The sequence below is a fragment of the Ursus maritimus genome (genome assembly GCF_017311325.1).
Source record: "Ursus maritimus isolate PB19 chromosome X unlocalized genomic scaffold, ASM1731132v1 scaffold_X1, whole genome shotgun sequence".
Lineage (NCBI taxonomy): Eukaryota > Metazoa > Chordata > Mammalia > Carnivora > Ursidae > Ursus > Ursus maritimus.
Genome location: NW_024423319.1, coordinates 115615460 through 115643103, shown reverse-complemented (window position 1 = coordinate 115643103; position 27644 = coordinate 115615460). Strand labels below are relative to the sequence as shown.

The 27644-nt window shown below is 47.0% G+C and overlaps 1 protein-coding gene across 2 annotated transcripts in view; it reads left to right on the top strand.

Annotated features, from left to right (window-relative positions):
• PRPS2 (phosphoribosyl pyrophosphate synthetase 2) overlaps positions 1-27528 on the top strand; it is a 39956-nt gene extending 12428 nt beyond the window's left edge. For both annotated transcript variants that reach the window (XM_040634507.1, XM_040634503.1), the window contains exons 3-7: positions 16047-16145; positions 16868-16992; positions 22125-22298; positions 23232-23391; positions 25041-27528. In XM_040634507.1, coding sequence (XP_040490441.1) covers positions 16047-16145; positions 16868-16992; positions 22125-22298; positions 23232-23391; positions 25041-25133 — 651 coding nt within the window. In that variant the 3' untranslated portion in view covers positions 25134-27528. The remainder of the gene's footprint in view (positions 1-16046; positions 16146-16867; positions 16993-22124; positions 22299-23231; positions 23392-25040) is intronic.
• The last annotated feature ends 116 nt before the right edge of the window (positions 27529-27644 follow it).

The window sequence follows — 27644 nt, the reverse complement described above, 5'->3', positions numbered from 1 at the left end:
ACTTTGTGACTCTATGTATCACTTAGTGATTTCACTTTAGCTCATGGCAGCCAAAACCTTAGGTCACATAGGCTGCTGTGAAGCGTATGACCTCCCCCTTGTTGTATATGGAGCATTTTTTCTTCTAACTTGATTGCAAAGTTTTCTCTGTGTTTTTAACTCCACAAATTTTCCATGTATTTTTGTCCCATCAGCACAATCTCTTGTCCCGTTTATGTATGTCACAGGATTGTTGAACATCTTCATTTTTGTCTGTGTCCTAAACGAGCCAGTGATATTCTGCTCTTTCTCTTCTGTGTAGCAAGAGGCTTAGCGAATTCTGTATTCTGTCATTTGCCATCAGATTCTCCTTTCACTTCTAGTAACTTTGGCATTTGGTGCTCAGATAGACGGAGGATTGTCCTCTTCTTGAGTAACTGATTCCTTTTACTGTCTCATGGCCTCTGTCCCAGGCGCAGTACCCCGGGGAGGAGAGCCCTCACTTCTCCTTAACGGATACCCATGGAGACTCCTACGGTTTTTGGTTGCAAGTATCCAGTCTGCAGTTAGCTCTGTTTCCCAGGTGGTTAACTAGCCCTGCTTGGCCCTGGCGCTTTGTATGCACCTGTCTCCCGTCTTACAGGGAATGTGGCCGCACCCCCAGCCCCCGGCTGCTGATGGCCAGTAGTGCCCTCTGCCGCTGTACGGAGTTCTTCACACACCTGCCCTGTGGGGCTGTGGCTTCTGATTAGCTCTTTGTCCTGTTTTCTATTGTCAGTCATTCGGGTGGGTAGTCCGTTTGGGGCCATTTTGAGCACCTGTCTCTTTCTTTCCTTTTGCTCTTTCTGAATCACTTTGCTGTAAGTGTGTTTCTTGGAAACAACCTGGTAGCTGTTTTCAGTTTTTAACCCCCATCAGACAGTTCCAGACTTGGTGAGCTTAACTGCTGATGGACGAGATAAGACGTTCATTGTCAACAACACAGAAGCAGGGACGTGGACACCGGGTTGAGAGGCCGCACAGATAGCAGCAGAGGGAGGCCTGAGGGCAGAAATTGTGTGGCTTATTGTCCGAGAAATCGGCTGAGAAGAGAAGGAATCGTGAATCGTGGAGGGCTGTGTTGGGTCTCTGTTGCTGCTGTTATAAATTACCATAAACCGGGGGCTTAGAGTGACAGAAATGTTGTCTCTCACCATTCTGGAGGCCGGAGGTCAGAAATCAAGGAGCGGCAGAGCCAGGCTCGTCTGGAAGCTCTAGGGTAGGACCGTCTGGAGGGTGCCTCGTTCCCTAGCTTGAGGCCACATCTCTCCAGCCTCTGTCTGTGTCTTCGCTTTGTTTCTTACCTCCGTGAACTCTCCCTCTTGACGTGAGGGTAACAAGGGATTGAGTGAGTGCTTAAGAGAAATGCCTGAGCCTGTGAGCAAACTGCATTTATCAGTAACTGGGCTGAGGTGAGACCCAGAATGATGGGAAGACCCTTCTTCCCCCTTTGTGCTCTGCTTAGGTAGGCTAAAGGCCATGGAGTGTTCGAATGTGACGGGAAGTCATGGGCCACACTTGCTCGCTGGGCTCAGACAGAAAAGCCGCCTCAGCCACAGGAAGAGCCCTGGGCAGCCTCCCCCCGCCCCCCCAACCCGGGTTTCTCTTGTCCTTTTCCTTCCCACAGGACCATGCTGCCTCTGATGTCTGAGACACGATGAAATTCAGTGTAATTGACCTATCCAGAGTTACCTGCAAAGCAGCCCAGAAAAAGCTAGAGCCTTTTAACCGTATTCAAAACCAGCTTCATTATTTTTAATCTTACTGCTTCTTTTGAAGCAAGCCCCACACATCTGTAAAATTTTATTTTTGGCTTCATTTGTACCTGCAAGAAACCAGGGACTAGTTCTGACGGTGAAGGAATGGTTTCATAAATCATGACACGGCAGCACATGTGGTACTGACCCGGAGAAAGGAAGATGACGTAGTATGAATTGTAAAACCCACGGCGTAGCGTTCATTGTCTGAGCTCTGGGGTTACAACTTTGGAAACAAGTGGACTCAGGTTTGAATTTCAGCACCATGATTCACTCAGCTTGTCCTTTGGAACAGGCTTAAACTCTGTGTTTAGTTTTCTCATCTGTAAATTTAAGGGTAGCATTTGCTACTATTTCTAACATGCTTAGCATATAATAAATACGTGGGTAGGCAGACTTTTTCCAAAAAGAGCCAGGTGTCAAATTTTTTGACTTGGTGGACCCCCAGATCTCTTACAGTAGGTCAGCTCCACCATTTTGGCACGAAAGCAGCCACATATGATACATAAGTGAAGGGAAGTCTGTCTGTGTTCCCATAAAATTTTATTTATGGACATGGGAATAGGAATTTCTTTTTTTTTTTTTTTTTTAAGAATTTATTTGAGAGAGAGGGCACGAGCGGTGGGGGGTGGGAGCAGAGGGGATGGAGAAGCAGGCTTCCTGGGGCTTGATCCCAGGGGCTCGATCCCAGCACCCCAGGATTATGACCGGAGACAAAGGCAGACGAGGCTTAACTGACCAAGCCACCCAGGCACCCCTGGAATAGGAATTTCATATGCTTTTTTCAAATGTCACAAAATGTTCTTCGTTTGTTTTTCAGCCTCTGAAAAATGTAAAAAGCATTCTTAGCTCACAGGTTGTACAAAAACAGACCGCAGGCTGGATTAGTGTCCTGGGCTGCGGCTGGCTGATGTCTGCGGTGGCGGACACTCGGTAATTGGCAGTTTCCTTCCCGGTACAAACAGTATGACGTGGGCAAAGCTGGAAAGCATTACTTCTGAGAGGGTAGAGGACTTGTAGCTTTTTTCACAGTCATTTTCAAGGTTATGTTCTCTTTTCAATTATCAGATTGTTTCTTTTTATTTTTTAACCAGAAACATTGAGAACATTTGTCCAGACATTGGTTTCTCCAATATTATAAATTTGTAAAGCTCATCAAATTTACGCTTTTTAGCAGAGTGGCATCTGATACATTGAATAAGGTCTGGAATATCCAGAGAGTCTTAATCGTGATTAGGCTCTCCCACCAAATGTTTGATCTTTCTCCGTGTTTCCTCAGGGGAGTTGAACGTTTCACTTCTGGTTACTGTCCCTTGTTGCTACCTTTGTGGAAATGTCATACTCGTTATTCTCTTAGTGGCTCTAAAGTCAGTTAACTTGCAAATCATCTTTCCTGCAAGATTCAGTTGGGTCTTGATCCAAATTCATAGTACAGAACGCAGACTTGTAAACAAGGTCTGGAGAAGGAAATCAGAAAGTGAGTTTGAAACATTACCTACCTGTGGCTTGGGTCGCAGAAGCAGAAAACGCTGGATGCCACGGAGGAATGGTTTTGCCAGTTACAAAATTATAGGAAGAGCCCCACTTTGATGAGCGTTGAGAATCAGATTGTATTACAAAGAAGTCCCAGTGATCAATTTGCTCTTTTAATTTTCCTGAAATTGTGTTAGACTAAATAATTCTCAGTCACTGAGGCAAATAACTAAGCCTTGAAAACTCGATGTGATCGAGATTCTGTTGTTAAGTATTTACCGAAGAGCTGTGGTACGCAGGGTACAGAGCTGTGTGCGGCAGAAGATGTGAAAATCTTCAAAACCAATTCTTTGCCCTTGAGGGATGCCTAGTCCAGTTGTGAACTATGACATCTGTACGTATCACGTCTTCTAATGTCAGTCTTTACAGCGGATGGCATAAGGTGGTCCCCAGTGAGATGGACAGATTTTTTCTCTCTGGAGTTCTCAGAGCATCACAACATTAGGAGATTTGAACAAGACCTGGAGGGTCAAATGCAGTAGCCCAGCAGATGCATGGGAGCGAGGTGGACATCTGGGTGTAGACAGCAAGGCTTAAATTGTTCTCTAGAAGAGGGAGAGAGTGAGCCTAGTGCAGATTGCAGGACCCTTAGAGCCAGACTGGTTGGGTTTGTTGTTTTTTTTTTTTTTTTAGGATTTAGTTATTTGAGAGAGAGCCCGAGCAAGCATGGGCGGGGGAGGGAGAAGGAGACCCCCCACTGAGCAGGGAGCCCGATGCAGGACTCCTATCACAGGATCCCCTGGGATCATGACCTGAGCCAAAGGCAGATGCTTAACTGACTGAGCCACCCAGACGCCCCAAGGTCGGAGTCTTTTTATCCCAAAGGTAATGTGGAACAGAACAGGGAGTTAAACAATGAAAACATGAATTATAGTATTGAAAAATGTAAAAAAAAAAAATAGAATATTTTCCCATAATTTCACTTTCTGGAAACATTTACCATTAACATTTTGGGGGTGTTTCTTGTCATTCATTGTGTGTTGGAAAAAATGTGTGCGTGTGTGTTACGTATGTATTGCTAACCTTAAAAGTAAACCTGCCAGTTATTTTACCAGCAAAAGGTAGGTTTATTCAAGAATTTAGAAAAACCATTGGCAAGTCTGGAGGACGAAGGAGAGGGACACTTTTGAAGGAGCAAAGGGAGTGGGAGGGCTGTTACGAACTAAAAGGCCATGGGAGGAAACTGGGAGTTGGAAGTGTGGTGGCTTTTCATCAGTGGAGCTGTTGCCAGGAATGAGGGAAGTGTTTCTGCCTCCTGCTGGAGTAGCGACGTAGTAGAGTAGTATCCACGTGCGTGGTCAGGCCCCCCTCTTCCTGTCAGGTCTGCAGTTGAGTAGGAGTGGAAGGGCGTGAGGGCTCCCCCTCCCGAAACCTCCTAACTCCATTTTAGTGAGGGTTCCCTTCCTAACATTCTTATTTCCCCACCCCCCCCTTTTTTAAAAATATTTATTTGACAGAGCGAGAGAGCACAAGCAGGGGGAACAGGGGAAACAGTAGAGGGAGAGGGAGAAGCAGGCTCCCTGCTGACCAGGGAACCCGATGCGGGGCTCAATCCCAGGATCATGACCTGAGCCGAAGGCAGATGCTTAACCATCTGAGCCAACCAGGCGCCCCTTACATCCCCCTTTTGATCAAGATCTTTCCTTGAAAGCACCACTGATCAGCAGTCAGGTTCTTTATATTGAGTGGTTTTCTCTCTCATTGCCAGCAACGACCTCTCCTGGTTGTCGGGTCTCACGTGGGAGGGAAAGTGCGTAGCAGTTGGAAAGCACTTAAGCCACACTTAGTACAGGGAGCGTTAGAAGAGACGAAGGCTCGGGCATTGTCCATCTGAAGTCCGTCTCTTCTCCGGATTGTGAGCCTGGAGCCGGCGTCACCTTACTGGGCATGTCCTTTCTGCAAAAGATGGAGAGACAATACCCAGTCCAAACCAGCATGACAGAACCAACTGTATGTTGGTTCTAAACCAGAACCCTAGGTCTGAAAAAATTTATCAGCTCTTATTTGGATTTAGGGAAGAAAGGTTTCTCCCTCTGCAGGCCATCCCGAGTCACATTTGCCTCCTGAAGTGGCTCTGAGATAAAATAGGGAAATAGTACGAGAGTGCAGTGAAGGGAATAACCAAGCACATTTGGGAAGCGACAGTACGCATATCAACATGAAGCAATAGTTAATGGACCCTTTTTGCAAGAACAGCAAAACTTCAAGGACATTTTAAAACAGTGTTGTTATCTCAAAAGAGCCATTTAGAACCATTTGTGTTATTAATAATAGTCTATAAAGTTGTGAATTCAGAGACGATGAATTTGGATAAGAATCCAGGGTCAGTTAATAGTTTAGATAAAGGAAAGGCTTGTGAATTCCGCACCTTGTCACCCTTCGGAAAGGGTCACAGGATCCTAATGCGGCTGTTCCTGTTTCAGAAGGTTTCCCCTTTTTTGCAAGAGATTGGGAAGTGCAGATAAAGGGCATTTTCTTGCCACAAAAGAGATATAAGCAGCGACGGTGAGAAAAAGTCTACAGGCCTGGTCTGGACAGCTTGGGAAAGCGGTCTCTCCGGATGTTGTCTGTTTCATTTCCGGGAATCTTCACTTTCACGTCGTCAGAGGGCGTGCAGGTCCAGTCGGAGGTGGTGCTTGCCTTAGGTGGGTCACGTGGGTCCAGGAGTCTAGTCCCTGGAGTTTGGCTGCACGGGGGTTGGTAAGCAGTTCCTGATAAGGCCCTTTCCGGCGAGGCTATAGAATCTTTCTGGAGGTGTCTTTTCCAAGAGACAGATTCTCCAGGTTGTGAAGGGTGATGACGTAAGATCGTTGTCTGCTGGGAGTGCACAGTGAAGATGTTGCTGTACCAGAGAATGGTGATTTTTAACAGAAGCATCTAGACCTTTACGATATTGAAGATATCTCCTTTCATCAGCTATGGGTCCAAAGTGGCAGGGGCCAAACGCACCATCGTCCTAGGACTATCTCCAGGGGCGAGAGTGCATGAATTCCAAAAGGGCGAAGATCTGCGATCTAGAGGGACTCATGGCAATGCCTTCGGCCAAGCTGTTTGGAGAGTCTGTACATTTTGCCACTTGAGTCTTTTTTTTTTTTCCTGTATCTTATTATTTTTTTTTTTTAATGATTTTTTTATTATGTTAGGCACCATATAGTACATCCCCGGTTTCCGATGTAAGGCTCGATGATTCATTAGTTGTGTATAACACCCAGTGCACCATGCAATACGTGCCCTCCTTACAACCCATCACCGGTCTATCCCATCCCCCCCCCTCCCCTCTGAGGCCCTCAGTTTGTTTCTCAGAGTCCATAGTCTCTCATGTTTCATTCCCCCTTCTGATTACCCCCCCTTTCTTTATCCCTTTCTTCCCCTACCGATCTTCCTAGTTCTTATGTTCCATAGATGAGAGAAACCATATAATTGTCTTTCTCTGCTTGACTTAGTTCACTTAGCATTATCTCCTCCAGTGCCGTCCATGTTGTAGCAAATGTTGAGAGCTCGTTCGTTCTGATAGCTGAGTAATATTCCATTGTATATATGGACCACAACTTCTTAATCCAGTCATCTGTTGAAGGGCATCTCGGCTCCTTCCACGATTTAGCTATTGTGGACATTGCTGCTATGAACATTGGGGTGCATATGGCCCTTCTCTTCACTACGTCTGTATCTTTGGGGTAAACACCCAGTAGTGCAATGGCTGGATCATAGGGTAGCTCAATTTTTAACTTTTTAAGGGACCTCCACACTGTTTTCCAGAGTGGCTGTACCAACTTGCATTCCCACCAACAATGTAGGAGGGATCCCCTTTCTCCACATCCTCTCCAACAATTGTTGTTTCTTGCCTTGTCTATTTTTGCCATTCTCACTGGCGTAAGGTGGTATCTCAGTGTGGTTTTGATTTGGATTTCCTTGATGGCTAATGATTTTGAACATTTTTTCATGTGTCTGTTAGCCATTTGTATGTCTCCATTGGAAAAGTGTCTGTTCATATTTTCTGCCCATTTTTTGATTTGTTTGTTTCTCGTGTATTGAGTTTGAGAAGTTCTTTGTAGATCTTGGATACCAGTCCTTTATCTGTAGTGTCATTTGCAAATATATTCTCCCATTCCGTGGGCTGCCTCTTAGTTTTTCTGACTGTTTCCTTTTTGCCACTTGAGTCTTAACAGTGTCCTTAGTGCATTCGAGCAGCCCTGAGGATTGAGGACGGCATGGAAAACGTTTACGTAAAGCTGGCCACAGTGCCCAGACTTGTAGAAGCACCTGACCGGTAAACTGGGTGCCCTGGTTACTATGTAGTTCAAGAGGGGTTCCCTGGGTAGGGATCATTTTTTCTGCTAGAATTTCAGCCCCAGAAGAGGCACTGGCCTAGCTACAAGGGACGCTTCAGTCCAGTGAGAAAACAGACAAACCATGACGAAAACATGTTTGTAACCATGAGATAGGGGCGAGCTGCATGAAATCCACTTGTCAAACCTCAGATGGCCCATTGGGCAATTTAAGATGCTGGGGGAAGTATGGAGAGGTTTTCCATGATTATATTTGGACAAATGGAACATGCAAAGTACATTAGGCATTTTTGTGACCTTTTTAATATTTTTCCATCAATATCGGCTCATGAATGCTCTCATTTTGTCAGTAGACCTGTGGTTTAATGCGTGTGCAGTTGGAAGTAGGGGGAATTGTGGAATTTCTGGTGGGACTGGATAGTTATTTGGTCTAAACCAGAGCTCGCTTTCTTTATCGAAGCAACAGTTACTAGATTTCCAATGTTGTTTCTCCTTTTCCGGGGCTATTGTTGGGCATCTCTGGTCAATTTTTCTAATTTGTCCTTTGAAAGAACATCCCTTTGGAACATGACAGGGGTCTGGCTGTCCCTCTCCTTGAGAGCAGCATTTTTTGGTGGAAGTAGCAGCAAGGTGATGTCCTTTGGCCTGCAGGGAGTTGAGCCTGGAATGTCTGGGAACCTTCATGGCCAGAGCTGCCAGCAAAAGTATGGCAGCCAACAGATTTTGGACATAGGAGCCATTTTTTATCTCACCCCCATTGGAGGTAAGGAGACCTCGGTTGAAACGTTCCACAATCATGAGCTACCCTGGGGGCATACTATCAGTATAAGTGTTGTGTGGCTTTGCCCTTGGCGAAAACACAGGCTTGAGTCAGGGCGTGTAACTCAGCCTCGTCGTGCCGAAGTAGCTAAAGGTAAGGGTGACAGCCTCAGTGGCAGTTGGAATAGCCCTCCCAGCGTGCTGTTTACCACTTGTATTCTTGAAGAACCATCAGTAAGCCACGAACAGCCTGCGTGGCGCAGGGGCGTGTCCTGTAAGTTGTCGCGGGCAGTCGGAGGGCGATCTGGAGCGTGAGGCAGTCGTGAGGGCTTTCCTCGGGAAGGGGGGTGGAGGGTGGCAGGGTTAGGGCTGTCGCAGTGAGAAGGAGTTATTATAGGAGGAACAGCTAGCAGGAGGATGTCATCGGGGTGAGGCGACTGGTTGCGTGGAACACGGGGGATGGTTCAGGGGGACCCGCGTGACTTATATCTTCGGTGGCCTTAACTGTGAGGGAGGTGGCGGGAATGGCTCTGAGGCCGGGGGGCTATCCCGGGGCCATGGGGTCTGGTTGCTGGCTGGGCTCCCCTCCGGGGTGACGTTTGTGGGTGAGCGCTGGAGGANNNGCTCTTGCATACAAAGAGGAAAAAGGCAGGTTGATAATTAGGATGTCCACGGGGCAGGGGCTTTTGTTAGACTTGCTTTCAAATTCCAGAGGCCCCGTCATGCCCCTCTTCCCAAATACTAGGGTTCGGTTTGTCAGTTTTTAGTAAGGGGTGTAGTGGCTGAGCGGGGAGAGAGAAGTTTGGAATCCCAATTTCGACACGAGCCAGCCAGTCCAGGAAAGCCTCGAGACTGGCTCTTAGTTTTAGGTTTTGGGGGGTTCAGAATGCCTTCAAGTCTACCCGGATCCAAATCTGGTCCGTGTTCTGAGATCACGTACCCTAAGTATCAAACCTGAGTTTGAACACAGTGCAGTTTTTCTTCGGAGACTTTGATGTCCCTTTAAGGCCAAAAGTTTTAACAGGTGGGTGCTGTCTTCCTGTGAAGAGTCTTGAGAAAGGGGAACAGAAGCAAATTGTCTGTATTGTGACAAAGTCGAGCCTGCAGAAAACTCTGTATCCTCCAAACCAGCTTTTAAAGTTTGTGAAAAGTTAAGGACTATGTGTAACCCTGGGGCGTTACTGTCCAGTTAGGTTGCCATTCTTCCCAAGTGATAAAGATACTGGCTGTCCTTATCAACCGGGCTACTAAAAAATGCACCGCAGAGGTCAGTTCCAGTGAAGAACTTGCTTTCGGTGGGAATGGACATCAGTGAGGCAAGCAGGTTGGCAACGACAGGGCGCCAAGGGTACCAGTGCTATTTCTTGCCCGGACGTGCTGGACACACCTGCATTCTCAGCCGTTGGGTTTTCTCACAGGTCAAATTGGGGTGTTACAGGGACCGGTGCAAGGGATAATGAGGCCCTGAGCCTTGTAATCTCTACTGTGGGCTTGATGCCCTGAAGGGCTTCTTTGGTTGTAGGGTATTAATTCATTCTAGGGATCAATTTGAATCTTGATGAGAGGTACACGGTGGGTCCTGCCAATATCAGTAAAGATTTTGCCCACAAAGAAGATGGTGGCTGATCCCGTAGGGATAAATGATCAGTACCCTGGTACCCCCAGACTCTGCTATAATGCCATCAGACACAGAGCATAAAAAAAGATGCCAACGGGTCATTTATTTCCCCCGGTTGGCTATTTTGGTTACTACGGTCAAATTCTAGAATTATTTTCCTCTTTTGGGAAAAAGCAATTTCCGGCATGTTTTTCTAAGAAATCTTGGCCCAGTGAATGAATAGGGGCGGAGCAACTAGGGAAGAAAGGGGGTGTCGCTCTCAAAGGGCTTAGACAAGCGGGAGTAGGTTCAGAGACAGGAGCCTGTTGAGATTTATCAGAGGCCCCCCACTCTGTGAACTGTTTGAGTACTTTGAGGTGGGGGCTGCTTTATTGCTGTGGGGTGAAGCACCCAGAGTGTAGGTCTGGTGCCAGTAAGGACAGACACAGATTCATTCCCAGTCTGGATAGTGGTTTCTGCAAGCTGATTAGAGGGAGCATTGAGAAGAGCCCCTGTGGTAGTTCCTGGTAGCCCCGTTGCAGAGAGCAAGATGGAGCCACTCACGTCAAGCAGGGGCCCGTGTCAAGCAGTGGTACAGGCACTTAAGCGTACTGTAGCTACGAGATATCGCTGAGACCAGCACTAACTGACGACACCCCAGAACTCCTAACAAGCAGAAGCAGAGAAGTCTGCAGGGGCCCAGGACTGATTCAGTCCCTTTAAAAAGAAGGGACTTTTGCAGCCAATAGTCAGATGCCTCAGACATGACCCCTTTATGTCTAACCACTTAAACAAGGCACCCGTTGCCCAAAGCTGTGCCCGATGGATCTCTGAACAGAACTGACACCCCCCACTGCTTGAACGTAAGCAGTGAGTGCCGAGAGCTGCCCCGGGCCGGACCAACGCCTTAGCTCAACTGCGCGCCCACAGCCAGACTCCGAGTTTGGTTCCTTCACTTCCTGTGTTATCTCCTTTGTTGTGCGGCTTGTCTTCTGTCCCCTTCTGTGCGCCGTGTAAGAAGCCAAGTGAACCACCTGGAAGGTCACTCAGTTTGGAATCCTGAACCCTCTCTGTAATTGTGTTAACCTTGCTTTACGACTGAGTAGGGCTGACACTGTGGAAAGAACTCGTGTGTGTGCCTTCAGTGTGCTCGTGACAGCTGGCGTGGCTGGCAGGATGCCATGCCATTGACTCATCGTGCAGTAGAAAATTTAGGAGAATCAGAAAAGACCCCCAGAGTCGTGCTTGAATTGACCATAACAGAAGTAAAAATACGAAATTGGGGAATACATTTATGTGAACGTAGGCTTTCCAGGCGTCTCACTGAGGGTGAGATCCTAAGGCGGGCGAAGCCAAGACCGGCGCTAGGCAGGGAGCAGCCAGCCGCAGAAGGCAGTTGGGGGCTCACCGCTTGGCAGGCTGGGCGGGAGGTGGAACTACCTGGAGCCGAGACCAAGGGTAATTGCCTCAGAAAGGCACTTAGAGGGCTAAGAAGAGTTAAACCATTTGGAGACATTGCAAAGATAACCCGCCACTACTGGCCAAATTAATCTATAACTTGGCAGGAAGATGTGAACAAAATTTGTGGACAGTCTGTACAAATATGCTAGGTCTTAGTGGGAAATAGAGCTCTACGTAGTTAAGAAATTGTATCCAGCAGCTGCTAGGTTACAAAAAAGGAAGAAAGATGTGGGCACTAGGTAAATGCCTAAAAAGGATGGTGAGAAGGCCCCAAGACTCCTGACACCATACTTTGGATAGAAGACCCATGCTACCCCCACAGAGTTAGAAGTCAGAAAGCTCACAACCAGGACCCTGGGAGATATAATCGTGGATCTGAAGGATCCTAAAAATGTAAAGCCCTTAGGGTCCCGGGTGTCCACTGTGGAGGTTCCCATCTTACTGACGAAAACCATCTCACAGACCAGGACTGGCAAAGAGCCAGCTAATAGAGTAATGAGGAAGGACAAATCAATGAATAATTTAAGTTTAAAGGATGAAGCACCCTTGGGGACCCCAGGAGACTACTGTTAACTCCTAGGCGGTGACTGGCAAAGGAGACCTCCTCTGTTTCTGCATGTTATGGGTGTTGGGATGTCAGCTGATGCTGGTCTTGGCGATATCTTGAGTCGTTGCTTGACACAGCCTCCTGCTTGACATGAGTGACTCCATCCTGCTCTCTACACCTGTCATTGGCAAGTATGACTTTGGAAAGGTTGGCGAGAGGGCTCAAGGCGACTGAAGTGCTTACGTTTGTAACAGTCTTTTCCCAGTGTCCTGGTTCCTTGAAATAACAGCAGAAATTACTCCTCCAGTTTTGTTAAGGGGCCTTCATTTGCCGGAGCTGAACATCGAAAATTTTAGCGATCTTTCCTCTAGGCGACACATCTAGGGTGTGAGCACGCTGGTTTACCAGGTTAGTCAGATCTGAAGTGGACATAGTTTCTCATTCCATCCTGATTCTTTTAACTAAAAGGGAAAGATCCTGGAGCAGTCATGAATAAACAGAGTTAAATGTTACCCCCACGGATTCAGCATCTACAGGAAGACCAGAATTTTCTTTAAAGACAGTTTGGAGTCGATTGTACTAATCACAAACAGATTCATCAAGCTTTTGTGTGTAAGCCTGAATTTTGTTCCAGTCAACAGGCTTAGGAAAAGCCATTATAATTGTTCAGTGGAGATTTCCAGTGAGTTTTCTAGCATCTTGCCAAAAGTTAGGGGTCTTGTTTCTCTAAATCCTGCTCAGGATTTTCCCATTGGGCTAGTTTCATCCAGTGTTTGGCCTGGCCCTCACCAACAAGCATGTACACTAATTGATAAAAATCTGAGAAACCAGGGTGGTAAGTTGGAATGACTATGTTAAATTCTTCAGCAAACCTATGAGGGTTCCAGTCATTTTAGGAGACTGGAAGTTCAGCCTTAGTCAGGGTAACGTGAGAAACTTGGGGGTCTGTTTAGATCCTCAGAAGACCTAACATTAAAGGGGCAGTTTATAAGTGGTTCAGGAGAGGAGAGAGCAGAGGGAGCTTCCGAGGAAAGAAAGGTTCGGCAGAAGGATTAGAAGGAGAGCACAGGAGATGAGAGGGTGCAGAGAGAACAGAAGAAGATAGCGCCCCAGGGGTGGGGCCTGAGCACAAGTTGGCTGCCTTGTATCTGAGGGGCAGGGTGGAGAAGAGGCCTCAGGAGCCCTTTTTTCTTTTTAATTGTTTGCCTCATTTAGTTTATAAAGTGTATCTTCTTGGAAAGAGGCAATTTTGGATTCCTGATAGTGTTTGGAAGCTTCAAAATACCAATTAAGATAAGAAATCCCATTCAGTTTTAGAACTGTGGTTGTTGTCCAGTTCAACTTTGAGAAAATTAAGTTCTGAGAGATTGAAAGTTCCCCATAATGGCCATTGAAGTTCTAAATTACTTCTGGTTAAGTCAGTCCATTTGTTTATAAATGTGCATGTGGAGGGACCATAGTTCCTAAACATAAAACCGGCTGGAGTCCAGTGGGGGGGGGGGGCGACAGCAGCATGCCCTCAGAGCATTTCAGTGACCGGGATCCCATTTCTTAGAGGTTTTTCAGGAACAGCCTGGTTCTAGAAGGAATCAGATGAAAGGCCAGCACAGTTCCTGGAGGAACAGTCCAGCCCCAAAGGGAAGTAGGACCGAAGGTCTTCACAGTTCAAGTTGGCACAGTTCCAGTGTGAACAGTCTGATTTTGAGAAGGAATCAGACTGAAGGCCAGCCTAGTTCTGCGAGAGGACTTCCACTGCCTCCATTCTGTCCTCAGTTGGTACTTTCTAAGTTTCCCTTTCCAGCTTATCTCTTAACTCAGGCCAAAGACCCTGAGGGTACAGCATCCCCTGAGAGGAGCGGAAATCGCCCCCTCAAAGCAAGGGCTGCCCCAAGCAGGCAACTCCCCTGCAGTTGACCCCAAGGCAAATGAATGATTGATCGACCTGACCTTCACTGCCCACCTGCATGTCCCCACATACCTTTGTCCCACATTTTCCTTATATGAAACCTAGACGTTTTCCTGGCCCTTTGGAGAACGTCTTGGAGACACTGGTTCCGCTGTCTTCTGGGTGTTGGTCTCACTGTGAAATAAATTCCTTTTCTGTTTTACGGCCACTCCTTTCTCTGCCTTTGGATTTTGTCAGCAGCTGGTGGCCAAACCTGGTCTGTGTGGGACCCCTGGAGCCAGGCGCTCTTGCACCCTTGCGCCCCAACTGCGGTTCATTAGGAACAGCCCCGTTCCTAACAGGAATCAGACCGAAAGCTAGCACAGTTCCATCAGGAACAGTCTGAGTTGGCCTGAAGGCCAAACGAGTAGTCAGAGATATAAACAAAAACCAAAACCCCAAAAACCAAGGGCTTAAGTGGGTCCCAAGTAAAGCCCGGGGAGCTTAGACACAAGGCATGAAGCTCAAAATCCAGGAAGAAACTTACCTTTAAAACCCCAGGGTTGTCGGTAAAGCAGTGAGCCCCAACGGCTCCGGGGGTACTGCGCCTTTTTGCTCAGCAGCCCCGGAGCCATCGGGGGTTCTCTCTGGGTTGCACCTCTGATCACCAAGTAATACAAACCTTAAAAATAGACTCTGCCAGTTACTTGACCAGCAACAGCTGGGTTTATTTGGGAATGAAAGCATTGCAAACAAACAAGGTGTGGCAAGACTGTAGGCAAGTCGGAGGACAAAGGAGACATAGGCTTTTGAAGGAGAGAAGGGGGAAATTGGGAGGGCTGTTAGGAACTGAAAGTCCCGCAGAGGAACCTGGGAGCTCGAAGTGTGGCAGCTTCTCATTGGCTGAGCTGCTCCCTGCAGCCAAGGAAAGCCTCTCTCCTGCTGCTGGAATAGTAGAGCAGTGTCCCTGTGCAAGGTCCAGTCCGCCTCTTCTGTTGGGTCTGCAGTTGACTAGGAGTTGGGAGGGCCTGAAAGTTGCTCCTCCCGAAGCCTCCAGACTCCGTTTTAGTGAGGGTTCCCATTGCTAATGTTCACAGTGTATTATGATAGAGTAATAGGTTGCTTTTTGGGTTTTTGTTTTTTTTTTTAAGTATGGTGTGTTAAGAGAAAATACAAATGATCTGTTAACATTATGATGTAATTTCTTCCCGTGTATGTTTTTACCTGAATATACTCTTGTGTATTTAATAGGGATCGTTTATTTGTTACTCTTGGGAATGAAATTTTTTTTGTTTCAGTTTTGAGATGTAACTGACAACATTGTGTGAGTCTGAATGAAATCTTTTAAGCTTATATATGTATTTTTTGGGGGGTTGGTGTATGAGAATATTACTATTTGCAGTAAATGCTGACCTCTTTTCCTACGTTTAATCTGTGTCTGTGTAGTCACTTAAATATATTTTTTTGATGTAGACCGTTACTGTCCAGGATTTATGATACAAAAGCAAAAGCTGTGGAGAAGTTAGGTAATTTTAAAGAGGATAGAGTGTCAATAAATCACCTTGCATCCCTTCTTGAAACACCGAATTCTTGTTCACTGTATGGTGTTCCTTCTTCAGTGTGGTTTTCGTTCCACTCCTCTTCAGCGGCTGGCCTTGCCTCTGCCTCCCTTCCCCGCCTTCCCTTACTCTCCCTCTCAGACCTGCCGGTGGCCACACTGCACTTCCTTCAGTTTCTGGAGGTGACCTCTTGGCCTCGATGATGTCACACGTGCTGCTCTTTCTGGAACACTGGTCTCCCCTCTGCTGACCACACCTTAAAGCAGTTTCCTCAAAAGGGCCTCTGATGACCAGTCTGTTTAAACTCCATGCCCTTCATGCTCTCCTCTCTCTGGTACCTCTTCCTCAAACTTGTCACTGTCTGAATGATCCAAATTGTGATGTTACCCGTATATGTGTTTGTTTGCTTCTTTGATATTTGTTCTCTCTACCCAGTGTCAAGCACATTGTCTTGCAACAGTATATGTAAGTAGTAAACACTGGGCGAATAAAATGGAATGAATATCTTTTGTTATAATGTAACTTTCTTGTTACTACTAATTCAATAATTTAAAGTATGAAAGTATTAAATAGCTTATGTTAATTTTATTAACGTATCTCTTCCTTTCTCTTCCTGTTATAAAATCTATGTCTTTATTTTTTAGAGTCGTGCTCCGATTTCTGCGAAACTTGTGGCCAATATGCTGTCGGTCGCCGGGGCCGATCACATCATCACCATGGACCTGCATGCCTCTCAGATCCAGGTTCCAGCATTTTCTTTCTTGCCCTTGGTTGTGATCGGGGGCTTAATGCAAGTGGTTAAATCCTAACTCTGTTAAGTTAAATTGTTTTCAAAGTGGGTAACGTGACTCGTGTTTGGATTTGTATGTGGTTGCTGTCTTGGATTTTCGTCTTTACTGGACTTGGAAATACGGTTTGGTAGCTGTTACCGCTGTCTGCCACCAGCTTGCCTCTGAACAGTTTTGGAGGAGTGGCAATGGCTTCTTGGTAGTAAACTTTATAATTCCATCTCAGTTTCTCGAAAATAGTTAGAATGGCAGGGTTGTAATACATGTTTTTTTAAGCTCCTCATAACTTAGTTCCTTCATCTATAAAACAGGCCAAATTGTATTGTGCCTACTCTGTGATACAATGAATGACAAGAAGCATTTGGTTTATAATAAGGTTCTTAAGACACGACAGACCTCTTTTCCCCCACTCCCCTGCAAAGCCATTCTCCTATTCCTTAGAATAGAGGCAATCCTAACAGAATAGAATATGTCTCCAAAGATAATGGATTGGACTGACATAGGCTCCTGGAACGTATCTGTCTTTTGATTTAATTCTGTTAAAATCAAGAAAAGGAAGTCTGTTGAAAAGGCTTCTTTTGAATGTAAAATTCAAATTTTACTTAATGAAAGAGGTTATTTTGAAAAAAAAAACAAAAACAAAAACTCTGCAGTGTGACAGTGGCTTCTCCCCTCAGGGATTCTTCGACATCCCGGTGGACAATTTGTACGCAGAACCCGCAGTGCTGCAGTGGATCCGAGAGAACATTGCCGAGTGGAGGAACTGTATCATTGTTTCACCTGATGCGGGAGGAGCCAAAAGGTAGCCACGATGCGCGGGGTTTTTCTTTTTCTTTTTCTTTTTTTTTAATGTGTTAGATAAGGAAGCATGTTTTAAATTAATGCTCTATTTGTAAATGGACAAGTCGGGACTACAGTCTTCACCTGCAGAGAGCTGCCGTCTTTATTAACATTTCATCGTTCACACAAGAAGCACGGACACGTATTTGTTTGCAGTGCACATGTTTTACTCGAGGTGTTTAAGTTAACTTTTTTCTGATTATAAAAGCAATGAACCTAATTGGAAAATAAGGCTTTTAATTAACAACACAATTGACTAAGCTAGTCCTTCCTACTACTAATACCTGACAGTGGAAGCCCAGATAGAACAGAGTTTGAAAAAAGAAATCTGTGTCCATAGAGCACCAAGAAAAAGGGAAATATCCAGGGTCGAGAAATACGGAAGAGCTGAAAACCGTGCTTCGGTGGCCTGGGGGTCACGTGTGAGTTTCAGGGAGAGGCCTGCATAGAAGTCTCCAGAAAGAAGGGAGGTGAAAGTCAGACCTCTCCCCAGCAGCACAGGGGCAAAACCAGTCTTTACTCGGGCCTTTGGATGGGGGGACAAAGTCGCCACTCATGAGAAATCAAACCGAGAGCCTGTGCCACGTGCAGATACACGGCGAACTGTGCGTCCCCACAGGGTGCAGGCGTCTCTACGCTAAGAAAATTTACACAAAAATTGGCCCCAAGCTAAAAGGCTACTGCAGTGGGAGAATTCCACAAGCCCAGCTGCTCAGTAGGCCCTCTCCACTGAAGACAGCCTCATGCCTGATGATCCCAGTTAGAGCACCGAGAGGCCGCAGCCCATCCAGAGCCTGCGTCTGCAGAGAGCACAGCGGCGGGCGGCCAGCACGGTGGGGTGACGGAACGGTTACTGGACTGTAAAATTACTGAGTTGGACAGAAACGGACATGGTACTGAAAGCAGCAGAATGCAGGCACACTGACTAGCATAAGAAAACGGTGCTGAGCCACGGATCTAGAGGGCTTCGCAGACTTCGGGAATGAAGGAGCAATCAGTACAGAGAGTTCAGAAGGCAGGGCGAGGATGACAGAAGTCTGATTCCATACGGGCCTGAGGTTTGCGGACTCCACGTGACCTTGTGGACGTGGGCAGCGGCCGCCTGGGAAAGGAAGACAGGGTGGCATGGAGCTTTAGTGCCCAGGTGTAGGGGTCTCCATCAGGAAGGGAGAGGACAAGAGACCTCTGTCAGTCCAGTGCAAAAGCAAAGAAGCTAATAAATGTGCCGTGAGAGTGTCTGCGGACCGTTGAGCCTCAGACGTCTTTAAAATGGAACTGCCTCATTTGGCTCCCTTCTCCACTTGGAGCCTGGCTAAGGGGCTTTTAGAATCAAACTTAAAAGCTCAGAAGTAGCCCAGAAAGCTGTCGTTAAGCCCACGCAGGGAAGCGGAGGTCCTGATTCTTACAAGAGCCCTGATGAGCGATGAGCACTGAGCTCTGCTGTCTTGGCGGCGTGGTTCCCCGCACAGGGGAGGGGGGAACAGGTGGGGCCGTGCCTCTGACAGCAGCAGGAAGTGGCCGTTGACAGGAAGGAGACACAAATACATCAGTGTTGCAGAGACCCCAGCCGGGCAGCGGCATAGCCCTCACGCTGGGCCTCCAGGTCAGAGCACACGGAGTGTTGTCTGTCCGTTGTCTATTGGAAATGCTTGTCCTTTACGTGGAGACTTTAGTAAGTCACACAGTGGAATCTGCATTCAGATATGGTGAAGCCACTGGCCCGATAGAAGGTTAGAGGTGAAAAAGCAGGCCGGAGGTATGTGAGCTCTTGTTTTCAGTAAGAGTTTTACTGCACGGCTCAGTGGGTTTCAGCGTATTCACAGAGCTGTGTCTCCAGCACCACTGTCTAGTTCCCGAACATTTCATCACCCCAAAACAAACCTGTGCCGGCTAGCCAGGCGCTTTCCATCCCCTCCCGTTCCTCCCCCCTCCCCAACCTCCTTCCTGTCTCTCCAGAGGGACATTTCGTGTGGATGGGTCATGCAATACGCGGTCCTTTGTTTTTAACCGGGAAAAAGTACTTTGGCAGCTAATAAGCCAAAAGAGTAATAGATTCCACAAACTTGTGTGGCCTTTTCTTCTTCTATCCCAACCCTGTTTTTTAGTTACAGTCTAAAAATACACATCCTGTTCGCAGAACTTCAAATTGGGTCATGTCCCCCATTTCCCTCTTTATTGACGTCCGTTCTTCTGAGTGTCTGAATTACGTTCTTCAGACGTGTCTCCCTTTTTAGTTCGCACACGCGGTAATCTGCCGCGCACACCTCTTCACTGTGCTTTTGAAGACACGTCCTCGTTCCATCTCAGCGAGGCCACAGCTTTAGATCTGCTTTAGCGCTCTCTACGGCCGAGTGCTAATTGCATTGTACGCGTGCGGCCCGATTCCTTTACCGAGCTCCCCCGTCCCTCCCTCAGAGCTCCTGTGGCGTGCGCTCGTGGTCCCGCAGCACTGGACTGACTGCGTTTTCTGTGCATTCGCAAAGAGGATCCGTGCCTAGAAGGGCAGTTGCCAAGTCCTAGGGTGGGAGTCACGTTGGTTTGGATGGACAGGGACGAACTTGGGTCTTTCGGGAAAGATAGACCAGTTGACAATCCCAAGTATGAATGCTGGTGACTTTCTCTACCCAGGCCTGCTGCCACAGCGTTTGAGCAGACATTTTTACTTTATAAACCAGATAGAGATGACACGGTGTCTTTTCCTGTTCATTCTGGTTGCTGTGGACAAGGTCCGGCACCCTCTCCGGCCTGTTTGTTTTCCATGAGGGCCTGGTCATGCCTTTGCCTGTTGTCATATTGGCTGGAGGCCTTTTCCTTTGGATCGTTAGGAGTTCTGTGCCGGCAGGTCACACCTTTGTTTCGTGTGGGTGTGGGTGTAGGGCAGATGGTTCCCCAAGTTTTTCATTTCTTCCCTTTGTGTATTTTTATTCTCTGCAGGACTTTGAGAACATTTCTTCCATCGTCATTTATCTCTTCATGTTCGAGCTTTTGGGTTTAGGAAGGATTCACCCATCTCTCAATTTTTCTTCTCCCATGATTTCATATATTTCAAGACAAATTGCCTTTTTCCTTTTTAATGTTTCAGTTTTTCTTCCATCTGATAATTGTTTTGGAATAAAGAGTGAAGAATCCAGGTCTTTCTCCCCCCAGCTATCTAGTTGTTCCAAAACTATTTATTAAATAATCCATCTTTTCCCTCTTGATTTGAAACACCATCGTATATACCAAATTCCCCCATCTACTTGCCAACCCTCACTTTTTTTTTTCTTTAAAGATTTATTTATTATTTAGAGGGAGGGAGAGGAGGAGGGGAGGGGCAGAGGAAGGTGGAGAGAAGAGAATCCCAAGCAGACTCCCCACTGAGCAGGACCCTGAGATCATGACCTAAACCAACCGGAAACCAAGAGTCAGATTCTTAACCCACTAGGCCACCCAGGTGGCCCAACCCTTGATATTAAAAATGCAGAATCAACTAACCAGAGTTAATGGCCAGCGCTGAGACGCTACTTTTTTTCAGATCCCTTTCAAGGCTGTCGCATTCAACCACCCCTGCTCCCTCTGCCAGCAAAGTCAAGCTTTTTTTTTTTTTAAAGATTTTATTTATTTATTTGACAGAGAGAGACAGCCAGCGAGAGAGGGAACACAGCAGGGGGAGTGGGAGAGGAAGAAGCAGGCTCATAGCGGAGGAGCCTGATGTGGGGCTCGATCCCATAACGCCGGGATCACGCCCTGAGCCGAAGGCAGACGCTTAACCGCTGTGCCACCCAGGCGCCCCTCAATTTTTAACTTTTAGGAGTGTGTATTTGGGATTTTATCGTCACCTCCTTTCCTTTTCCCCAAAGTTTCTGCCACACATCATTATCTTCTTCCTATTCTGGAGTAAGCTGTTCCCTAAACGACAGAACCACCACACGGGTGACACGTGGTACAAGCAGTTGACATGACCAATGGCGTCTGTGCTCCGTGCAAAAAGGTCATTTCATCAAAGAAAATAGGTATCTGACCAATTGGAACACACTGCCTTAAGTAAAAGCTTTGGGGCTTGACCTGTTGCAGGTAAAACTTACTATTGCCACAAGAGGTCACTCTCGAGTAGTCTTTGAAGCTCATTTGGGTTGACAGCTTAAGGAAAAGTAACCCTTAGAAGGAAGCACACCTAGGACTCTTGATGCTGTCAGTATGAACAGGAAAGTGGTGTGGGAAGTTGGTGACACTAACTCAGATTTAACTTCTATTGTTTTTCTTCTGGAAAGAATATAAACACGTGTTTAGAAGAAATGGAAATGAAACTATATATTTTGTTCTAGCTTTTTCTGTGTAAGACTTGTGTGATACATTGTCTCAGCATCCTTTGTTAGGGATATGTATTAAGTCTCATGCTACATGGAAAAGAAGAGCTGTAGCCAGATGCCCGGGGCTCACGGATAAGTCTGGCCTGCACCTTCTCTTTCTTTTGCCAGCCCAGCCCTTTCTGAGGGGTGGCTTTTGAGCATTTGCTGTGGATGGGTAGAGAAACTCACGGTTTACAAGTCCCTCTGGTTACAAGTCCCCACCGTTACAAGTCCCCACAAACTGAGCGAGTCGCAAGTTCCACATAACTTGATTTAAATTGTGTCTGTGATTTTTTTCTTATTGATTTTCATATATACTGTATTTTCATGCTGTTAAGCATATGGCTGTTGCCTTATGCCCCTTTTTTTTTTTTTAAGTTTTTATTTAAATTCCAGTTAGTGAACATGCAGTGTATATTAGTTTCAGGTGGACAATATGGTGATTCAACACGTGCCCGTGATTCTTGAAAAGTCCACACAAACACTAACAGATGGTGTATCAGTTTCGCATTCCGTGGTTTTATCCAGTGGTCTGGGCATCTGACGTTCATCACCGGTGCCACGAACGCAGGGCCATGTTGGTGGCACGTCTGTCCCGTGGCTTGCTTACTGTGCAGCCCAGGCCAGGCCCGGCTTTACGAGTGAGACCCGATGACCTCGTTATCTTGAGTGTGATTGGTTAACTGCCTTCCTTAAATACAGCTGTGAGCAACGAGAGCTTTTCCTATCGATAGGATGTTACACGTCTATCTGTGTCTTTGAGCAGGGTCACATCAATTGCAGACAGGCTGAATGTGGAGTTCGCCTTGATTCACAAAGAGCGGAAGAAAGCAAACGAAGTGGACCGGATGGTCCTGGTGGGCGACGTGAAGGACCGTGTGGCTATCCTCGTGGACGACATGGCTGACACGTGTGGCACCATCTGCCACGCCGCGGACAAGTATGAGGGACGGTTGGGCAAGTGTGAGGGCATCTCATTAAGAAAGGAGAAATGTCAGCTTTTAAAAATTGGGCCTGTTTTTCCTAATTATCGCCGATTGCTTGGTGGTAGGCCTTTCAGACCAAAGGATAGTCTAGGCCCGTTTCTTTTTTTCTGGGTAGAAAAAAACCCCGTGGGCCTTCACGGCCTGGGTCTCAGTTTCAGGGAAGAGCTTTCGGTGTACTTAAAGGGTCAGAGAAGGTGCCCCCCTTAAACTGAGCACAGAAGGAAAGAGACCATCTCGTGGGCCCCTTTGGGCCTTTCTTCCTTCTGTTCAGCCTTCCCTTGAGCCTCCGCAGCCACTGGCTTCCAAAGGATTGCGAGCTGGGCTGTTGGGAGTGGGAGTGGAATGGGAGCCGCCCCCCAGCGGCCTGACTTGAGACGTGCTGAGGACAGACCATGCACACCGGGTTTCAAAGACAGTATGAAACAAAAAATGCAAACTGCGTCAGCAATTCTTCTATACTGAGTATAGCTCAAAATGATGATAGTCTGGCTTTATTAGTTTAACCCCGTGGTTCTCCACCAAGGGCCGTTTTGTTTCCTGGGAGACATTTGACAGCGTCTGGAGACATGTTGGGTTGTCACAAGTGAGGGAGGGGGAGGGCGTTGCTAGTGGAGAAGCCAGGGATGCTGCTCAGCGAAGAATTCTGTTGGCCCAAGGCCAAGGTTGATAATCCCTGATGGAATGGAATATATAGGGTTTTGCCAATACATACCATAAAAGATCCTTTTTTAGGCTAATAAACATGAGAGAAATTGGTTTTCTGTTTTTCTTTATGGAACACACTGTTTGCTTTTCAATTCACCCAAGGGGGAGAATGTTTTGGGGATATCGGAGAATGTTTCGGGGATATTTGCATACACTTCATTTTTTTGTGTTCTGTTCGGCAGGCTGCTCTCCGCCGGAGCCACCAAAGTTTATGCTATCCTTACACACGGGATCTTCTCTGGGCCAGCTATTTCCAGAATAAATAATGCCGCCTTTGAGGCTGTTGTTGTCACAAACACCATTCCGCAAGAGGACAAAATGAGACACTGTCCCAAGATTCAGGTACTTCTACACAGCAGGCCGAACCAAGCAGCAAGCAACCTTGCTCCGGTCCCCAAAAATAGCCCTGAGTCTTCTGTGTGTGACTTGCCAAGGGCGAGCTCGCAAGGCCTGTGGCTTCTCATATCGAAGGGTGCGAGTCGTGCTCGGTCTGAGAACGGCTGGGGCTGGCGGAGGTCAGAGTTAGGAATAGTAGGCCAGGCAAGTCCACCTTGGCTCTGTACCCCCACACTTGGAAACAGGTGTGCAAACAAAACCTTGCACACGCGTGTCCGTAGCAGGGCTATTCGCAGTAGCCAAAAAGTGGAAACAGCCAAATGTCCGCCCATAGGGCAGTAGACGGCCGGTGCGGTCCATGCAGTGGACCGTCGTTCACCCTTCAGTAGGAAGGCTATTCTGACATACGCGACAACATGGATGAACTTGGGAACGTGATGCTGAGTGAAAGCAGCCAGACACGGAAGGACAGACATTGTGTGATCCCACTTCTCTGAGGGGCCCCGAGTAGTCCAGTTGAGAGACAGAAACGAGAGTGGTGGTCGCCAAGGGCTGGGGGCGGGGATGGGCAGCTGGTGCCTGACGCGGACAGAGCCGCTGTCTGGGCTGATGAAAAGGTTTTGGAAATGGGCAGCGGCGATGGCTCCACAGCACGAGAATGCAGTTAATGCCACTGAATTGTGTGCTTTAAATGGCAATTTTTACATTATATATATTTTACCACAATTTTTAAAAATGGAAAAAAACACCACGGGCAGTGCTAAGGCTCTTCAGGCTTTGTCCCTTCCTGCCCTTTCCTGACTTGGGAGGCCGCTAGAGATTTGGCGGTAATCCCATTATACCAACCGTCCTGAACTGTGGAAGGGAGCGGAGTCCCCGTGTGGGCTGTGTGTCGCGGGGAACCTGGGCAAGTCATTTCATCGCGAAGCGCCTCCGTTCTCGCCATTAGAGCACAGAGGCGGAGCGGGTGACCTGCTTCACGATCTCGAATCCATCCAGCAGCAGCGAGGTTCATTTGGCACGGGGGGGAAACATTTGAAAATGGTCAGAATCGCTTTGCCTTAGGTTCTCCTACCTGCCTGACGGTAGTTGAGAGCCCGCAAACGGCGGCCCCCAGGCCCAGTCTGGCCCACCGTCTGGTTTTGTGCATAAAGTTTTGTTGGATCACAGCCACACTCATTCATTGACGTATTGTCTGTGGCTGTCCTCACGCTGCAATGGCTGAGTTGAGTCTGGCCCACAAAGCTGAAAATACTTCCTACTGGGCCTTTCACCAAAAAGCTAGTTTGCCGACCCCTGAGTGAGGGGATCGCAGCCGTGCTTAAGTGACGCAGTCACTGCATTTTTGGAAACCAAGGCAGAAGAAAACCTTGCATGTCACGATTGAGTAAAATTAAACAAGAGACACCCCAAGAAAAGGATCTCTCTGGTTAACAAGGATCCTGAAAAGCCTTTGAGTATCTGCACTCAAAGTCTCGCTTCCCCGAACGCACGCGTGTTTGTAATGTGAAGATCGAAACGAGTGTGGGAGGTTTTGGTGATTGCATGTGGCTGCGTGCTGGTGAAATTGTTTCTGGGCTCTCTGGCTTCTAAGGTTTTCATTAAATATGACTGAGGTATGCCACTGTCCTCTCCCCTTTTCTGTTGGCCTTCAGGTTATTGATATCTCGATGATCTTGGCAGAGGCGATCCGAAGAACGCACAACGGCGAATCTGTGTCCTACCTGTTCAGCCACGTGCCACTCTAGACCCCGGCGGGGGTGTGGAGCCAGCCTGCCCTGGCTGCTCACTCGTGCGCGCTCGCCTGACTTCTTAGGTTTAGGACTCAGCAATTCTAGAATAATGCAAAAGCATCCGATCTTTATATCCTCCATGATGCATTATTTCCCCCTTCTCAAGCTCGAGAGCATTTATTTCCAGTTTTGGGGGGAGGGTGGTGGTTATTTGATCTTTTTAAGTGAACTGTCGTTAATGAGATCTGTTTCGTCATCCTGACTTGTTCGGACAGGTGACCCTTTTCTTTGTTTCGCCAGTACTTTGAGGCCACAACTTGCAAGTATGTAATTCTGCGGAAGTTCATAGTTGATATGTTTCGAGGTTGCCAAAGGTGACTTCAGATTAAAGCCTTCTGTGTAAATGAGGGTAATGCCTATGGACATTTGGGTAAAACCCTGTATACAGAATTAGCCTTTTACTTCCGAGTGAACCTTAGAAAATTTATAATACCCTGAATTTGGTTTTATTTTTTTCTTTTATTAGGAACCAGGATTCAGATAAACCATTGTGGTTATTGTGCTTGATTTGACCAAATTTTATGCAGCCTCAGATGGCCACTGACACATTTACTTTCTGATAAACATTAGACATATCAGAGGCAATCAGTATTTTTTTATTGCCACTTCTGAAAAACATGTTACAGCTATATCACTTACCTGAAATGTCATGTTCTAAAATTCCAAAATTATGTTCAGCAATAGATCTGATAGGGGAAGTGTCAAGATAGACCCTGCAGGCTCGCTGGGGCCACTCACGCAGTGCCCTGGCCATCCCGGGCTCCTCCTGTCCCGCCATCTTGTTTTATGGCCTCTCGTTAGCTCTAGCTTTTACTTCGCCCTTTTTCCAATAATTTCATGTTGTGGGTTTCCACCAAAGCGAAGACTCCCCTGAGTCCCCTCAGATTTACTAGTCTGTTCATTGTTTTTGACATAATAAAAAGGTGAATTTTTGTGAGTACCACCAAATGCATATTTAAACATTACCTCCTTTGTTTTAATATTCTTTTGCCTTTTGTAATCAGAAGTAGCAAATCTACTAGACTACTGATGATTTTAACTAAAACCATCCCATGAAAAACGCGGGTAAGCAAGGCCTACAGAGAAAGTACAGATAAGTAAGCGTTCATTGTTTCATGAAGATAATGTTCAAATGGTGGCCCAAGAGCGATCGTGAAGGCAAAGCTTGCTTTATCCACACATGGCCCTTGACAGCACCCTCCTCAGGAGGGTCCCTCCCCGCCTGCGGCGGAAGGCGAGCATTGAGTCCCTGTGAGTTTTGCTATATGCGTGTTGGTGCACAACTGAATTCTTTAGCCCCGAAAGAAGAGAATTTGCCTGCATAGACAGAGCCTGGGAATAGTAACAGTCCCTTCCTTCTGCTGAATCTTAAAACTTGAAGAGAGGAAATCGTCTGATCTAAATTTTGCAGGACAGACTTGAACAGCAATCTTTAAGGTTTCAAACTTTACCACAGCAGAAGTTGAAGTTAAAAAGTATCGTTGGGTCATTGCAGAGACCAGTGTTTTCCTGGTCCTTAAAATGGTTTTTGGGAAAGACAGTGGTCTTCTGGCCTGCTGCAGTCAGCTAGGCAGTATGGATTGACTGTCTAGGAAGTGTCCACTTGATAATGTAAAGGCCCACTGAAACGTGTGTAATTTTCGGTTTTGATAAATGAGGGCTCTCTGTTTCTTGGGATTTCTGTGCACAGACCAACGCAAATGTAGTGGCAGACACGCACAGGGAGATGGCCTCGGCATACGAGCGTAGACACGGTGACATGACTGAAAAAAGTTGATTTAAACATAATCCTTTCCTCTTAAGATTGAGTCTAAGGTAGAGAGCTAGTTTCAAAATAATCTCGGATAAAAATCTGCATTGTCATTATTGAATTAACAACTGATTGTTTCTCTCTTTTAGCCTCACTTTTTGTTTTCAAGTAGTTCTGTTGTATTAACTGAGTCGACTAGACTTGGCCATACACAGTGGCAGTGTAGACCTCAACTGTGTGACGGTTTCAGTTTGAGGAAGATGATGAAGGCGGCCCCAGGAGCGGCCCGATCGCTTGTGTGCAGACGTGAGGTGCAACCACAGATGTACGGGTCCGGTCCAGCTCTGCCGCGTGGGGCTCGACTCGCGTGTGCGCAGCCGGAAAGGGGAGCCACAGAGATGCACACACACCGAGGCTGCTCGTCCTCCAGCTGAAAGTGTGTTAATCAACTTGCAGATGCTCCTGTTAGAACTTGCCTTCGTCCCCAAGTCCACTAGATTCGGGAACGTATTGTTCGCGGTGCTTGTATTGGTTTAGCGTATAGGATTGTAAGATCAGCCAACACTGTACTAAAACATTTCAATAAAATCCTGCTACTTCTTTCTGTTATAGTTCGTGTCCTCCTTGCGGAGGGCTGTGGTTTGAGGGAGTGGTGTGTGTTGATGGGGTTCCTGAACGTGTTTGCTACTTCGTGATTCTAGCCTGGCGTATAAAAG